The following is a 17008-nucleotide window of genomic DNA, read 5'->3' on the forward strand; positions in this document are numbered from 1 at the left end:
GTCCCTCCCTATTTGTGTTGTTACTTGCTAAGTCCCCACTTGTGCTGCTGGTTAGGACGTAAGGGAAGCGTAAATTTGTTTTCCCTTAGTCCTAACAGCAGCACACAAATTTTCCCGCCCAAATTGTTTTGTTTTACTTGTTATTAAGCAATGTGGCCTAAGGGAGGAGGCCTTATATGGGGGGTCTAATTAAGTCTTTAATTACTTGGGCGGAATTAAAAATTCCACCGTCCTGCCAGTTTCACAGGGGCAGAACACCCCACTTGTGCTGCTGTTAGGACTAAGGGAAAACAAATTTACGTTAAAAATTAACGCTTATAACATCCGTCATGTACCGTTATTTTATGCCCGTTTTAACACCTCTGCCTACAGACTCCCGCAGCAGGAACTACTACTACTCTCATCAGGAAACATACTCCTTTCCATGATGGAAATAGTAGTTCCCCAGCGACAGGAGTCTGCCGGTTGCTGGGAGGCTACATTAGTGTTTGTATTACTACCCTCATCATGGAACAGACTCTGTTCCATGATGGGGGTTGTAGTCCAGGGGCTGAGGGATTGATCGGACCAGGTCTCACTTCTGAGACCCAATGCAATCAGAAGTTATTAAATAGGGGAGCGGGCTCCACTCCCCCGCATGCTCCACTCCCCTGCAATGTACGGTGTATTTTTACTTTAATTTTTAAATTCCCTGCTGGGAGCCCTGAATGGCCGCCACCGAGGAGCCATTCAGGGCTCCCGGTGGGGTTTTTAAACTTACAGTGTGCCAAATTACTGTATAATCACATTCCCCCTGACTTAAGTAAATTCATTTTATCCCTCTCATGTGTATATATGTATGATTCTCCCCCCCCCCCCCCCATTGCTGCCCGGTCATCTTCGAGCATTATCACAGTGCACAGCAGGGACATGCCATTCCATTCCCTGCTGCTCATCTCCGTACTTGACAGAGATGAGCAGCGGAGAATGGAGGGACCTGTCTCCCCTGTGCGCTGCTTCATTCACCACCGCCACCGCCGATTCGCAACATGTCCCCGCTGCCCTGCTCCAAGCGCAATCAGAGCACACAACGAACATGTCAGTCTATTCCCCACTGCTTATCTCCGTACCTGACGGAGATGAGCAGTGGGGAATAGACTGACATGTCCCCGCTGTGTGCTCTGATTGCGCTTGGAGCAGGGCACCAGCGGGACATGTTGGTGCGGCAGCGGGGAATGAATGAATGAAGCAGCGCACAGGGGGGACAGGTCAGGTACCGGCGGTGGCAGGGAATGGAGCGCTATAAAAGTGCACAGGGGAGACAGGTCCCTTCATTCTCCGCTGCTCCTCTCTGGACAGAGATGTCAGCAGAGAGCACTGTGCTCATGATGTCAGCAGACAGCTCTGTGTTTCAATGGAAAATAATTTCCACTGTAGTATTCAGCAGCTAATAAGTACAGGAAGAATTAAGATTTTTTAATAGAAGTAATTTACAAATCTGTTTAACTTTCTGGCACCAGTTGATTAAAAAAAACAAAGCATTTTTTTTACTGGAGTACCCCTTTAATAACTTCTAATTGCATTGGGTCTCAGAAGTGAGACGTGGTGCGATCAATCCCTCAGCCCCTGTACTACAACCAGATTCTGTTCCATGATGGGCTAGTAGTTCAAACACTAATGTATCCCCCCAAACCGCTGGCAGACTCCTTCAGTCATGGAACTACTACTCCCAACATGAAAAGAAGTCTGTTCCATGATGGTAGTAATAGTAGTCCCGGCTGCAGGAGTCTGCCGACGGCTGTTACCAATGGATGAAAAACTGATGCAAATGGATGCCACTGTTACGCCGAGTGCTCCGGGTCCCTGCTCCTCCCCAGAGCGCTCGCGGCGTTTCTCTCTCTGCAGCGCACCGGTCAGACCCGCTGACCGGGAGCGCTGCACTGACATTGCCGGCGGGGATGCGATTCGCATAGCGGAACGTGCCCGCTCGCGAATCGCATCCCAAGTCTCTCACCTGTCCCGGTCCCTGGCTGTCACGTCCTGGTGCGCACGGCTCCGCTCCTTAGGGCGAGCGCGCGCCAGCTCTCTAAGATTTAAAGGGCCAGTGCACCAATGATGGTCAATCAGCCTAATTAGCTTCCACCTGCTCCCTGTCCATATTACCTCACTTCCCCTGCACTTCCTTGCCGGATCTTGTTGCCTTGTGCGAGTGAAAGCGTTTAGTGTTGTCCAAAGCCTGTGTTCCAGATCTCCTGCTATCCTCATTGACTACGAACCTTGTCGCCTGCCCCGACCTTCTGCTACGTCTGACCTTGCCTCTGCCTAGTCCTTCTGTCCCACGCCTTCTCAGCAGTCAGCGAGGTTGAGCCGTTGCCGGTGGATACGACCTAGTTGCTACCGCCGCAGCAAGACCATCCCGCTTTGCGGCCGGCTCTGGTGAAAACCAGTAGCATCCCTAGAACCGGTCCACCGACACAGTCCACGCCAATCCCTCGCTGACACAGAGGATCCACATCCAGCCTGCCGAATCGTAACAGCCACTAAATGGCATCCCTTTGCATCAGTTTGCATTTGTTATTAGAATGGTCCATCTATACATTATACAGGACGATCGCAGGGGTGTCGCTAATGAAGAAATTCGTTATTTAGAATTGAGTCGAAGTTCGAATTCGGTCCGATGACATCATCAGATTCGATTCACTCATCTCTAATTGGTTTGCCAGGGGGCTTTACTGAGATGGCATCTGACCTTTGTGTAATGAAGTAGGCCTTAGTTTAAAAGGTTCCCGAATTAGGACAAAACAACACTCAAAAATTCTCAGCACCATTTGGGAATTAAGAAAAAGTGTGTTTCAAGTTCGAATGACACTTTTAAAGGGAGGATGGTGGCTGAGTGAAATGAGGAGCGGCGGAGTTGCAAGATCTCACGTCTGTTCAGTACAGCGCATGGCCACGTCCCTAATCAAATCAGATTTTTTTTTTTTATTTGTTTTGGGAAAATTGCAATGTACAGGATCAGGGATACCTGTCTTTGGCAGTAGTCCCTGCTCCTGTACACTGAGCAGTTGGGAATAAACGTTATGCCTTGCCGCTCAGTTACATTTGCTGGGCCAATGTACCTGGAGGTAAGTGGCAAAGCTGAATGCATCACTGCTAGCACTCAAAACACTGTGCACCTAGCCCACAACTGTAACGTAGCATGAAGGCATACAGCATATATCTATTGACAGGAGTCCCTGTTCCTGCATGGATCCAAATCAGCTAGTTAAATCTGAATAGAATCTGATGAATATTTTGAGTGAATCCTCCCGAAATGAATTCTGGAGGTTCGGTACATTTAGAATTTTAGGTGATATTGGTAGTAAATACAATAATACGTAAGATTTGCTATTACTTTAGGTATAACATGATGGAGCCATACCTGGAACCTCTTCATATATGTCTTCACATTCATCAGTGGGAGTTGGCTGGGTCACATCATCATATGTTTCACCATCTATATCTATATATTTATGGGAAAAAACAAGATTTTCAACTCAACAAGCTATAATCTTTTTGTTTTCTTTAAAGTATTTTCTATAAAAATTAGCTTTGAAGAAACTTGCTTTTTTATTATCTAATGATCTAGTGAGCAGGCATGCTCTGCCTCTCATAAAACTTTAAGGCATTGTTCACATGGCTGAATTTCCGTGCCGAATTCCAAATTGGAATCTGGCAAGGAGATTCCGTTGCAGCAGAGTCCCATTGAATTCAATGGGATTCTGCTGCTCTGTGTACACAGTGGAATTTCCATGCCAGATGTTTCTGTCAAGTTCTTTCTTTGTGCGGAGACTGAACAGAATGCATAGCCATCTATGAGATGGCGCATCCCAGTGCGGTCCTAGCGCCGGCAGATTATGCCAGCAACCCACACTCTCTGGAATGTCTGCACAGAGATTCTCTGTGTGGATATTCCGTCGTGTGAATGTAGCCTAAGGGTGGAGTGTTAGCCTTTCCTTTTTAAAAATCTGCATGTCTAGTTTTTATCTCAAGTGTCCCTTCAAAAGGGTGTATCCACAAACATAAATAAATTGACAACTGAATTTTACCATTCTCTTTCTCAATAAGGTGTGTTCCTACAAAGTCTGACACTGACACGCTGAAAGGACAGTATAAAGGTCCTCATACACTTTAGTCAAAAGTCAGCTAAAACCTGCTGACTGTGTGAAGTGTATGGGATAATGCCTACGGAGAAGGATTAGGCATCTTTCATTTTAACTATCCGACCATTTTGTTTTTTTGCCGTCAGAACAGTCTGGCAGCGGCTTACCCCTCCTCTCTTAATTGGTTGCACATGAACATTCAGCTACACTGAAAATGTATGTGTTTAGGGAAATGGGGAGTTAAAGCTGTCAGCTGACCACTATTGAAGGTGTATGACCCCCATTAGACCAACAAGAATGGTAATGCCTACCTGTGAATTCATGCATATATTTCCTGGACGAATCAAAAAAGAATAGCACAATGCAAAGTTTTAAGAAAAGATGCTCTAGAATTATGTTTATGATGATAATAAACATAATTCCTCCCTTTCAACTTTCCTTCATATATTACAGAATAATAACGCATATTTTAAGGACATTTCACGCTATAGTCTTTCTGTTATTCACCTTGTTGAATTGCATTTACCCACTCTTCTGCCTCCTTGGGGGTTGATGCAGCAAACTAAAAAAAAAAGAAAAAAAAAGCATAAAAAGCAACAGACACAAATGATTTGCCAGCTGAATGCACTAACATTCATATCACTTCTTTATGGCAACATTAGCAATTCTTCACGTGTCGACTGATACTTTTCTTGCAAGGATGCTTCTTATAATGTACGGTTAATTTTGACAAATTTACGTAATTGGAGCAGAGGATGATGGATTTGAAACTCTGATCAGCAGCTGGCAGCTGCGCCGAAAAAAACTGCTTCTCTTCATCAATGTCAAAGCCAAAACTGATGAACGAAATTTGCCCTTGACAATTAGAAGACACCCGTGAATATCTTTAGACTGCTGGGTATAGTTTTCTTAAAAATGTTCTTGTCAGATTCCAACACATTACCTGACAAGTTAATTAAATGATTTTCAAATGCAATTTCAGATATTTAAAGTGTATTACGGTTACATTCCGTATTGATGGCGAACTGATAGATCTTTGAAATGCTCCACTGACATATGAGTTGGGTCTGATTCCCTCATACTCCTGGCGGCCATGTTGTGATTTAGCATTTAAGGTGTAAGCATTGATAAATTTGCACAATATCTTCAGGGGAATTCAACTTTTCTTTACCATATCACTGTCTATGTAAAAAATAAATAAACAAATAAAACCCGACAGCGGTAAAACATAAAAGAAACAACAGATAGGATTGATATGTAAGTAGCAATGTTCCCTTTTAATTCAGAGGACATGAACTTTATCAGAATTTGCCTTTTCTTATTATATTCCCATATGCATCAGCACTCTGCGCAGATGTGTCTGCCGGTTAGTGAGCTGTTACAACCCAAATGTTCCCCGTTCTCCTAGACTGCCGGTGTTACAGTTTTATCAAGGTAATTTATACGGAGGCATAAAGAGTCCAACCTGATAGACGCGTTTATCAGCAGCGTAGATTTCAAAACAGCAATCCTTCTTTCCATCCTTGCGTAGAGTATTATTTATCCTGGCGCTGTACCCTTCGAGAGAGAATTCACCTTTCTGCTGTTTGTCTGTCAGAGATAAAGAAAAGAAGCACCTGTAGTTAAATCTACGGTGGCTGCCCACGCAAATGAAGCGGGGGGGATAAAGGTATTGTGCCGGGAGCTTTTAGGAAATCTATGGAGAATTGCAGTCAACAAAGTAAATGCAGTCACTGGCAAATTTTACATCACGAATTCATGAAAGTCTGTACTCCCCAGATGTTCCTATGTACAGCCTATGTCTATAAGCGCCAATGTCACATTTTTTATCAGGCACATTTTAGAAAAATCTGTGCACCATGAAAAAAATAAAGGCTTCTAGATGATGCTCGGGGCATTTTGTAACAGAAAACCTTGGCAAAACATCTGCACCATCTGTAAGGAAGATTTCAGAGTCAAACAATATAATCTTTTAATATGATGCATTGATATAGATCAATCAACAAAAAACATAAGTGGGATCGAATGCAGGACACATTTAATTAGTTATTATACTAAATAGCACTTGGTAGGGGGGCAAGTATACGCAGGGGTCTTAAAGAGGTTGTGCGGTTTTTGAAAACTTATAGGATAAGGGGGACATGTCTGATTGCAGGGGGTACAACCGCTTGGATCCCTGCAATCTCCAGAACGAGGCCTATCTTTTACCTCTGATTGTGCCGGCCCCACCTTCTGAGATATACTGGCCTCAGTAGTGACAGCCTTCTCAGCCAATCACCAGCTGAAGTGGGATATCACTGTGGCTACTGATTGGCTGAGTGGGCTGTCATTCCCAAGACCAGTACATCTCTGAAGGTTGGGCCGGAGCTCTCAGAAGTAATAGACAGGTCCCTTTTTGGAGAATAAAGGGTTATTCCAGTAAAAAAAAAAATTTTTCCTATCAACTGGCTCCATAAAGTTAAACAGGTTTGTAAATTAGGTAGAAAAAAAGGTTGATGCCAGCAAGTAGAAAACTTCACCTTTATTTCGTTACGTTAAAAGCATTGACATGGAAAATCTTCAGTGAACAACATGGATAAAATCTTAGGAAAAAGCGCCCAGCATGACGCATTTCAGGTCATGTGACCTTTCATCAGATGCAATCTGATAAAAAGGTCACATGACCTGAAACATGTCATGCTGGGCGCTATTTTCTAAGATTTTATCCATGTTGTTCACTGAAGATTTTCCATGTCAATGCTTTTAACGTAACGAAATAAAGGTGAAGTTTTCTACTCTCTGGCATCAACCTTTTTTCTACCTACTTTGGAGGACTTCTTTGTCGTGCGGTGAACTGGTGAGCTGACTTTCCGTTGCTGTGTTCACAGGTTTGTAAATTACTTCTGTTAAAAAATGTTAATCCTACCAGTACTTATCAGCTGCTGAAGTTGAGTTATTCTTTTCTGTCTGAGCACAGTGCTCTCTGCTGACACCTCTGTCTTTCTCAGGAACTGTTCAGAGTAGGAGCAAATCCCCATATCAAACCTCTTCTGCTTTGGACAGTTCATGAGACAGACAGAGGTGTCAGCAGAGAGCACTGTTGTCAGACAGAAAATAACAACTCAACTTCAGCAGCTGATAAGTACTGGTAGGATTACAGGGGTTATCCACCACAAGGTGATTTTAGTATGTACCTGACAGACAGTAATGGACATGCTTAGGAAGGCTCTGCGCTTGTCTTGGGGCTAAATGGCTATGTTGTGAGATTACCATAACACTGTGGCTAGCTTTTTGTGAACTGGTATTTCCTGTTTGATTTTAATTTTTTTGACTACAAATCCCATAATTCCATTTTCCACCCTCCCACACATCAACCACCCCACGCTTTGAAACATAAATGAGCTGCATTCAAAAGAGCTGCATTCAATTGGTTAATACTAGAGATGAGCGAACTTACAGTAAATCCGATTCGTCATGAATTTCTCGGCTCGGCAGTTGATGACTTATCCTGCGTAAATTAGTTCAGCTTTCCGGTGCTCCGGTGGGCTGGAAAAGGTGGATACAGTCCTAGGAAAGAGTCTCCTAGGACTGTATCCACCTTTTCCAGCCCACCGGAGCACCTGAAAGCTGAACTAATTTATGCAGGCAAAGTCATCAACTGCCAAGCCGACAAGTTTGTGACGAATCGGATTTACTGTAAGTTCGCTCATCTCTAGTTAATACATTATGGAGAAGATAGAATAGACTAGCACTATACTCTCTCTACACTTACCAGGTGGATATAAGAACTTCAGCAAATGTCGCTCAGTAATAAAGATGGGGCTATGTTACAATAACATAGTATAGCACAGTCAAAACAGTTCCAAACAAGGCAAAAAAAAAAAAGCGTAAGAAGTAGCCTCACTCACCGTCAATGCAGGTAAAAAAATCCTTTATTTCCAACAGGCTAAGGTCAGAAATAAGATGCAACAAGGTGACGGCCGTTTTGTGTTGTAAACTGCCTCGTCTGGACCTAGACTAAGCAGACTACACAGTGAAATGGTTATCGTTCTGTTGTTTCTGACCATAGCCTTTTGAAAAACAAGAATGTTTTTACCTTCATCTATTACCTGTCATGTTGCTTTTGCTTACATTGGAATCGTATCTAAACTATAGTCACAAATGGGGACTTGCACAGGTTGACTAGAAAGGGGGAATGAGCCCCTTTCTAGTCAAGTGCCCTGGGCAGTGCTGGGAAGTCTAGCATCATTATGTGGACGTTTATATCAATAATTATGGGAGGTGCCCTTCAGCCGTTGCCCCGAAAATGTCTGTGCACGTCCCTGGTCACAAATCACATTTCTGCCCTAATGGAACTGAGGTAAAAAGAAAGCCAGCAAGCAGTAAGATCTGATCTGAAAATAAATAGCAGGAGACCATCTCCTGTCAGTACTGACTTACTGTTCTTCAACTCCTTTCTGGACAGTCATTTTTATTTAAGACCTAAAAGAATTATTTCAACATGTCTTCATATATATATATATCAACATGTCTATATATATATATATCAATGTGCATAGAAGATAAGCTCAAAAGCAAAATACCCGCACTCACCATTAGGTTAGCGACAGCCTGCTCCTAGGAATCAATGATGGTTAGACCAACGGAACGGGGACCATGCTGTAACGGGCGCTCAGGAGTGAGGCGATAACCGGTTATTTTGCGCTATATGCGCTTCATCCGGCCTCATAGGCCGGATGAAGCGCATATAGCGCAAAATAACCGGTTGTTGCTAAATAGCCGGCTGTTGCTAACCTAATGGTGAGTGCGGGTATTTTGCTTTTGAGCTTATCTTCTATGCACATTGATTTTTCCTATGTTTTGGATCTTCCCAGAACCACCATAGCTGACGGCTTTTTCAGACCCGCCTCGGTTTGAGCTGTTCGACTGGATCTTAACCCTGTCATTTCTGAATTAATCGCAAGTAGTGCTATTCCTTCCTTTCTTATTCACCCATATATATAAATAAATATAATGTGAAACAACATACCTTTGTCACTCCCATAGTAGTAAAAGGTGGTGAGGCTCAGTACACACCAGCGCTTCTGCCATTCTGATGCAAAAAAGCTGTGATCTGGCACGGGAAAATAATTTTACATTAACATGGTTGCTATATTTATGATTAGTGTTTATGCAGATATCATATTGTTGTCCATGGGATCAGTCTGAAATCAAAACTAGCTGAAGAAAATGTGGAATGACCATCAGCTTTTTCACATAGGCATAGCTGACAGTAAGTGGGCACTGGCAATATTTATCAACAATATATTGATGCAGTTGTATCATGCGGTCTGGGCACTTGGAGCAAATGGTCCGTTTTTTCCACCTACATAAATGTTCTGGTGGAGATAATGACACGACCTTGATGCATCCATCCTGATAAGCAGGGCTCAAGTCCTGCAGGAAGTCATGGGAATGGAGTTCATGCACTTTTTCCACAGCAGGAATGCAGTTCCCATTAGCAGGAGTCCTGCAGGACCAGCCCTTAAAGGGTTACTCTGCCCCTAGACATTTTATCCCCTATCCAAAGGATAGGGGAGAATATGTCTGATCACGGGGGTCTCGGCTGCGGCACCCCAGACATCCGGTGCAAGGAGCGAACATCGCTCCGTGCCGGATGACTGGTGATGCAGGGCAGAGGCTCGTGACATCACAGTAGTGCCCCCCTCAATGCAAGTCTATGGGAGGGGGCGTGACGGCTGTCACGCCCCCTCCCATAGACTTGCATTGAGGTGCCGTAACCGTTAGTCATGAGCCTCTGTTGCTGCATCCAATGCTCTAATCGAACGCCGGGAGCAGCAGGGAGAACGTAGGGGTCCCCAGCGGCAGGACCCTCAGGATCAGACATCTTATCCCCTATCCTTTGGATAGGGTATAAGATGTCTAGTACCCCTTTAAGAGTAAATCTAGGGTGATTGCCCACACTTTTTTTTCCCCAGGACTTGACCCCTGCTGATAAGGGTTACAAAGGGTTAGTAACTCTTCCTTCTGGAATAGACTGAGACTTGGCTAGTAAACCCTAGTCATGTTTCAAGGTTCTGAAAAAGAGCATTGACTTTCAAGGTAACTATCACCAATAGGTGGCACAAGAAAGCAAGCTCTCATCCCTCATTGGGGGGGGGGGGGGGGGGGGGGCTAGTACATCTATTTAAATCATTTTTACCTTACATTCTACTTTTCAGGATCTGTACTAACATTCTGGAGTAACAATTACATGTTCTTCTATATGGACAAAAAATAGCCCATTCTCAATGTTCTGCACAGCATTATAAACAGTCAGTAACTTTAAAAGACATAGGGGGAGATTTCTCAAAACCTGTGTGGAGGAAGAGTGGTGCAGTTGCCCATAGCAACCAATCAGATTGCTTCTTTAATTTTTCACAGGCCTCTTTAACCCTTTAAGGACGCAGGGTTTTTCGGTTTTTGCACTTTCGTTTTTTCCTCCTCACCTTTTAAAAAGCATAGCCCTTTCAATTTTGCACCTAAAAATCCATATGATGGCTTATTTTTTGCACCACCAATTCTACTTTTCAGTGACGTCAGTCAATTTACCCAAAAATCTACAGTGAAATGGAAAAAAAATCATTGTGCAACGAATTTGAAGAAAAAACGCCATTTTGTAACTTTTGGGGGCTTCCATTTCTACGCAGTACATTTTTCAGTAAAAATGACACCTGATCTTTATTATGTAGGTCCATACAATTAAAATGAACCGTGGATCGCAGCCTTACACTCCTCTCGTGCCTCGATGGCTGCGATCCACGGTAAATATCCATCAAGCCGCCAGAAGCAGTGGTGAGAGATACTCCAACTACATTTGTATCATATATCTGGTCATTGACTTTATGTTACAAGTACACACTGCTACAAAACTGAACTTCCATTGATTTTATTTTTCTCTACTTTTGCTCGTGAATCAACTGTCCTTTCCTTATATCGGAACACTAGTACATAGGACATTATTATTTAATTAATCTTTAACTTTTTTACTTCAATACCTTTTTTCTATTTATATATCATTACATTATTTTTTGATATCCCACTAGGGCCCAGTGGGATTATCACTAGATAGTGCCAGTCTAATGTGTTAATCTGTAATTATTTTAATATTTATATTGAATTAAAAAATATCTTAGGACCAACGCTGTTACATTCTAATTAATTTCCACCCTCATCATTATGCATCATTAGAGGTATAAGCTATTTTTCTGCAATTTATTGTCATTTTGGTTGCCGGTGGGGTCCGGCTAAAGCTTACAATTACCTCGGTCCTTCTGTTGTGAGCTGCACCAAATTTTAAGGTTTTTAAGGTTTTCTATAAGTATTGGGGTCCAGAAAGGTTGTGTGAACCTAAGGAAGCGGAGTTTAGAGTAATCGCTGGGAACGGGAAACCAGTACCCAGGCATGGCTACTGGGAGCCCACGGTGAAGGTGGGAGAGCATGTGTTAGAAAGGCAGGGTGTGATTGTCACAAATGTTAGGGATGAAGGGGCAGCTGACTTCATCTTAGGAATGAATATCATGAGGCACTGTTTTGATGATATTGTCTGTGCACTGCATGCATCCCTCCCTCACTTGTCACTTCCAGGCCGGCGAGCTGCCACACATCACCTCAAAATCCTCCAAGCAGAACAGAAGTTTGTGAATCATCAAGGAGAAATCTGTCGAGTAAGGATCCAAGATATACATGCCGTTAGTCTAGAGCCACAGACGGAGACAGTTATTTGGTGCCCGACTCGGGGTGAAAAATCAAGATTACCAAGTGCTCTTGGAACCCATCAAACTGGAAAATTGTCCCTTGGTGCGAGCAGCTAGAAGCCTGGTAACAGTACGTAATGGGAAAGTTCCGGTAAGACTCATTACCGAAGATACCCCCAAGGAACAGGTGGAAGGAGTCATCCAGGTAGCTAAGAAATATCAGGAGGCTTTCAGAAAGTTCCCCACAGACTTTGGCAGGACCACGATGATCAAACATCGGATTCTCACTGGGGACAGTCCACCCATTAAGGAGAGGCATTGCCCCGTGGCTCCTGGATTGTATCAGACCATAAAGAAGATGCTTGTGGAGATGAAAGAGGCTGATGTCATCCAAGAAAGGCAGAGTCCTTGGGCCGCACCTTTGGTCCTGGTGAAGAAAAAAGATGGGACTATCCGCTTTGCGTAGATTTCCGGAAATTGAACGACAGAACTCACAAGGATGCCTATCCTCTCCTCCGTATTGAAGAATCCTTGACTGCACTGGGGTCTGCCGCCTACTTTTCCACACTGGACTTGACGAGCGGTTACTGGCAGGTGCCAATGGCAGAGGAGGATAGAGAGAAGACAGCATTTGTGACCCCCCATGGGACTCTTCGAGTTCAAAAATATGCCCTTTGGACTGTGAAATGCACCGGCTACTTTCCAAACGCTTAAAGGAGTGATGTTTAGGACATCTCAACTTTCAGAGTATTCTGTTGTATCTAGATGACGTCATTGACTATTCCCGGACATATCAGGAACACCTGGACCACCTGAAAGAATTTTTCCAAGTCCTTATCCAACATGGGCTCAAGGTTAAACCCTCCAAATGTCACTTGTTAAAGCCGCAAGTACACTATCTGGGACATGTCATCAGTGCTCAAGGAGTCCAGCCTGATCCGGACAAAGTGAGTGCCATGAAAGATTGGCCTACCCCCAGGACAGTGCGAGACGTCCGAAGCTTCCTGGGATTTGCTGGTTATTACTGACGCTTCATCCCCCACTTTGCTCAAATTGCTGGGCCCTTGACTGAGTTACTGAGAGGAACTGCCCGGGAGAATTATAATGGGAGGCTACCCATACAGTGGGCCAAAGAACAAGAAGATGCCTTCCGAGCCCTGAAGTACCTCCTCACGGAACCCCCTATTTTGGCGTATCCTGACTACAGCCTGCCATTAAGTTTATATACAGATGCTAGCTTCGAAGGTCTGGGAGCAGTCTTATCTCAGGTGCAAGATGGCAAAGAGAGGGTAATTGCCTACGCCAGCCGACATCTCCGAGGCGCTGAGAAGAATTATGCTAACTACAGCTCCTTCCAACTGGAGCTCCTGGCCCTGGTCTGGGCCATTACTGAGAAGTTTAAAGACTATCTGGCTGCTACTTCCTTCACGGTCTACACTGATAACAACCCCTTGGCCCATTTGAACACTGCTAAGTTGGGAGCTCTTGAACAGCGCTGGGCTTCTCGGTTGGCCAACTATGATTTCAACATCAAGTACCGCAGTGGAAAAACTAACATTAATGCGGATGTACTTTCTCGCATGGCCCCGGTGGAAGCACCTCCTGCTGAAGACGTGTGGGAAGATGTGGAGATGCCTTCCTTCTACCAAAGGTTTGTGAGCCAGAGTGCTCTAACTGCCCAGGAGGGTGACGGACCTGAATCTCCCAAAGTCCCTGAAGATTTGTCCACATGGAAGACACTTCAGGATGAAAGCCGGGTTATCGGGGACCTCTTAGACTATTGCCTCCACAAGAAAGTGCCCACTCGGCTGCACAAGACACAAGGGGACTTTGAATTGAAGCGGCTGTGGCGACAGAGGAATCGCCTGTTCCTGCACAAGGGGTTGGTCTACCGAAATTCCCTAGACCCAGTTTCCGGAGATCGCAGACATCAGATTGTGGTCCCTAGAAGAGATGCAGCCATGGTCCTGAATGCCTATCAGGACCAGTCCGGACATTTCGGGGTCCATAAGACTGAAGCCACCGTCAGAAGAAGATTTTACTGGATAGGGATGTGGGGAGATGTCGAGAAATGGTGCGCTGAATGCTCCGTGTGCAATGTTATCAAAAATCCCCGAAGGGACGCAAGGGTCCCTTTACATCCCATCTGTACGGAGAGGCCGAACCAGATTGTTGCCTTGGATCATGTGAAGTTGGCCCCCACTCAATCGGGCTACTGTCATGCTCTGAACATGGTGGATCATTACTCCAAATGGGTGGTTGTGGTCCCTGTCAAGGACCTTACCGCCAAGACAGCTGCTCAGCTCTTCTATCGTCATTGGATCCAACCTCTGGGGTGTCCCAAATCGGTCCTCACGGATCGGGGAACCGCCTTTGAAGCCCAGTTGTTCCAAGAACTTTGCCAGTTGCATGACTGCAAGAAGCTCCAGATGACGGCCTACCATCCCCAAGGGAATGAGCTTTGCGAGAGGATCAATCAAGTGTTCATCCAAATGCTCAGAGCTGCCTCTGTCTCAAAGCATGAAGAGTGGCCCCGGTTGTTGCCTGAACTCCTAGAAATTTACAACAACACTGTCCACTGTTCTACAGGGTATACGCCCTTTTTCCTGATGATGGGCCGACACTGCCAATTGCCAAAGGATCGGACCTTCGGGCTGCGGGCACCTTTCAACAACTCCCCTCAGGTTTCCCAAGGTTGGGTGTCGGAGCATCAACGAAGAATAGAGGAGGCCAAAAACATTGTTGAGAAGAAAATGGGTGAAGTTCATGGGCGCCAGCAGAAAGATTATTATCGACATGCTTCGGCTCAGCCCTTACAGCTTGGAGATGAGATGTGGCTCCGAAAGTTCCCTAGAACCCATAAATTGGACTCATTGTGGGAAACGGAACCATATACCATTAATACAGTCCCTTACCCTGAAACGGATGTATATGAGATACAGAAAGAAGGGTTCGAGACACAGGTGGTCCACAGAAACAGAATAAAAGTGTGCCTGAAAGAAGACATGCCTGGCCCACCTCCTTCTACTCCTTCTACTCCACCTCCAGCAAGGCCAGTGAGAGAATACGTACCGAAAGAAGGAATTCATCCCACTATGGACGTTCCTTTGTTCCCATCTCAGCAGCCTACCATGTATCGGGGTATACCGTTTCCAGTTTCATCCAGCCAGCCGCCATTGGTTGCTCCGCCCAATCAGGTGCCAGTAGCCGTTCCACCCAGCCAGTTACCAATAGCTGTTACTCCCTATCAACCACCATTGGTTGCTACACCAAGCATCAGTCTTACACCTGTGGCTGCTCCAAGTCTTGATGCGCCTTCTCCCCCTGACTTCAGAGAACCTCCCAGTCCAACCGAAGATATTGCTTCTGTTTCCAGCCCTCCAGTTGGTCCCTCGGGGACTGAAGTTCTTGCAGAATCACCAAGTGAAGGGAGTCCTGATGACTCGGAGGTGGTGTTGCGGCGGTCTCAAAGGACTACACAGGGTAAACTACCCTTAAGGTATCAAGATTCACATTCAGTACCTGCTCACATAGTACCTTTGATAACTCACTTCAATGCCCACCTATAACTTTTCAGTACTCTAGACTACTCACTTAAATGTACTACTCCAGTCTACTTCAGTACATACACAAAAACAAAAAGTATCTCACATTTCAAGAAACACTTAGGAATTATAGCCTATTGGTACCCAATTCCTGCCACTGTTAGGTACACTCATATTTCTCTTCTGTAACAGTGGTAGGAATTGGGTATCAATAGGCTACAATTCCTAAGTGTTTCTTGAAATGTGAGATACATTTTGTTTTTGTGTATGTACTGAAGTAGACTGGAATAGTTTATTTAAGTGAGTAGTCTAGAGTACTGAAAAGTTATAGGTAGGGCATTGAAGTGAGTTATCAAAGGTACTATGTGAGCAGATACTGAATGTGAATCTTGGTACCGTAAGGGTAGTTTACCCTGTGTAGTACATTAGTGCTGTCATCTGGACCCCACCAATTTTTTCTCCATTCTATCATGAGGAGTATGTTCCCCTAAACCTGCTTTCCTGGTCTATGCTAATATTGTGTTTTTTCAATTAAAAAAAGGGTACTTTTTGTCTAATATCTACTTGTTTCTGTTTTATTTGGGTTGATGTTATAGTTGCTTAGGACACTTCACTAATTGGGGTAATATTTTTCAGCACTGGTGACCAAATGTTGGCAAATATTTTATGCTTTGCCTTTAGAATTGAACAGTGTCAAACCGGTCCACAGGTTGAGTGTAGTATTGAAGCTCAGCCCTATTCAAACCAATAGAGGTGAGCTGCAGTACCAGACACAAGCCATGGACAGGTGTGGTGCTGTTTGTTGAAGAAAGCAACTATTTTGTTCTGTTCCTGTACAACCCGTTAAACAGCATTGATCGTAAAGGGGTTAAGGAAATGTGGTAAGCCTCGGGGGGGTGTAGGGTAGCTGGGGTGTTGCTGAGCAGGTATCAGGGGTTTATTAACCCTTGTCACTCATGACGCCAGGGTGAGGTTAAATGCTGAGGTAATGCTGGGCCTATCGCCACCCTTCCCAAGAGCAATAGGTGAGTGCAGAATAACGGATTGTCCACAACCAGTGCTTAGCTGAAAACTTGTTGAAACTTTTCTGAAGATTTTCTGTAACATGCAGTAACCGGTAACAGTCCAGATAACAGAGTCTATATACAGCTGAGCAGCGATTGACAGTGGTTGGGACCAGGTAAGTTCTCTTTAGTTTAAAATATTTTGTAGCTTAGATCCGCTGGATTTAGGGGTAGGTTTAGGTCCAGTGATCTTGCAGAGTTAGAGGGGAATTGTAAGAACTTACAGTCTTTAGCGTAGGCCGAGGCCGCAAGGCTTTGGCCTAGTAATTGTCTTTGGAAGTTGCGGAGGTTCTACCTCATCCAGTGTCAGCAACCCAAGAGAGTGATTATTTGCTGCAGCTCCCTTATATGGGCAGGGGCTGAGCGGTTTTCGATTGGTCCATAACAGCTGTCACTCCCCGTTACATGGCATTGTGGGTGAACACCTGACACAAGAACCACTGAAGGTCCTTCAACAAACCATAGAGTTCTGAACACGAAGTCACATGACCTAAGGTCCTGCAACGCTAACAGGTAGGCATTTAAATATACATATTTACACTGATATTTATATGAATATTAGC

General features: G+C 44.5%; 1 protein-coding gene across 2 annotated transcripts in view; it reads right to left on the bottom strand.

Moving 5' to 3' along the window:
* The window catches only part of SKAP2 (src kinase associated phosphoprotein 2), a 363619-nt gene that overhangs the window by 129524 nt on the left and 217087 nt on the right, over positions 1–17008 (bottom strand). The window contains exons 6-9 of one of the 2 annotated variants that reach the window (XM_056519850.1): positions 9130–9213; positions 5587–5711; positions 4629–4683; positions 3401–3475 (exon numbers count right to left, since the gene is read on the bottom strand). In XM_056519850.1, the coding sequence (XP_056375825.1) occupies positions 3401–3475; positions 4629–4683; positions 5587–5711; positions 9130–9213 (339 nt within the window). Of the gene's footprint in view, positions 1–3400; positions 3482–4628; positions 4684–5586; positions 5712–9129; positions 9214–17008 lie in introns of both variants that reach the window. The other variant, XM_056519849.1, reaches the window with a different exon arrangement.

Source organism: Hyla sarda, chromosome 5 (genome assembly GCF_029499605.1).
Source record: "Hyla sarda isolate aHylSar1 chromosome 5, aHylSar1.hap1, whole genome shotgun sequence".
In the NCBI taxonomy this organism is placed as follows: Eukaryota; Metazoa; Chordata; class Amphibia; order Anura; family Hylidae; genus Hyla; species Hyla sarda.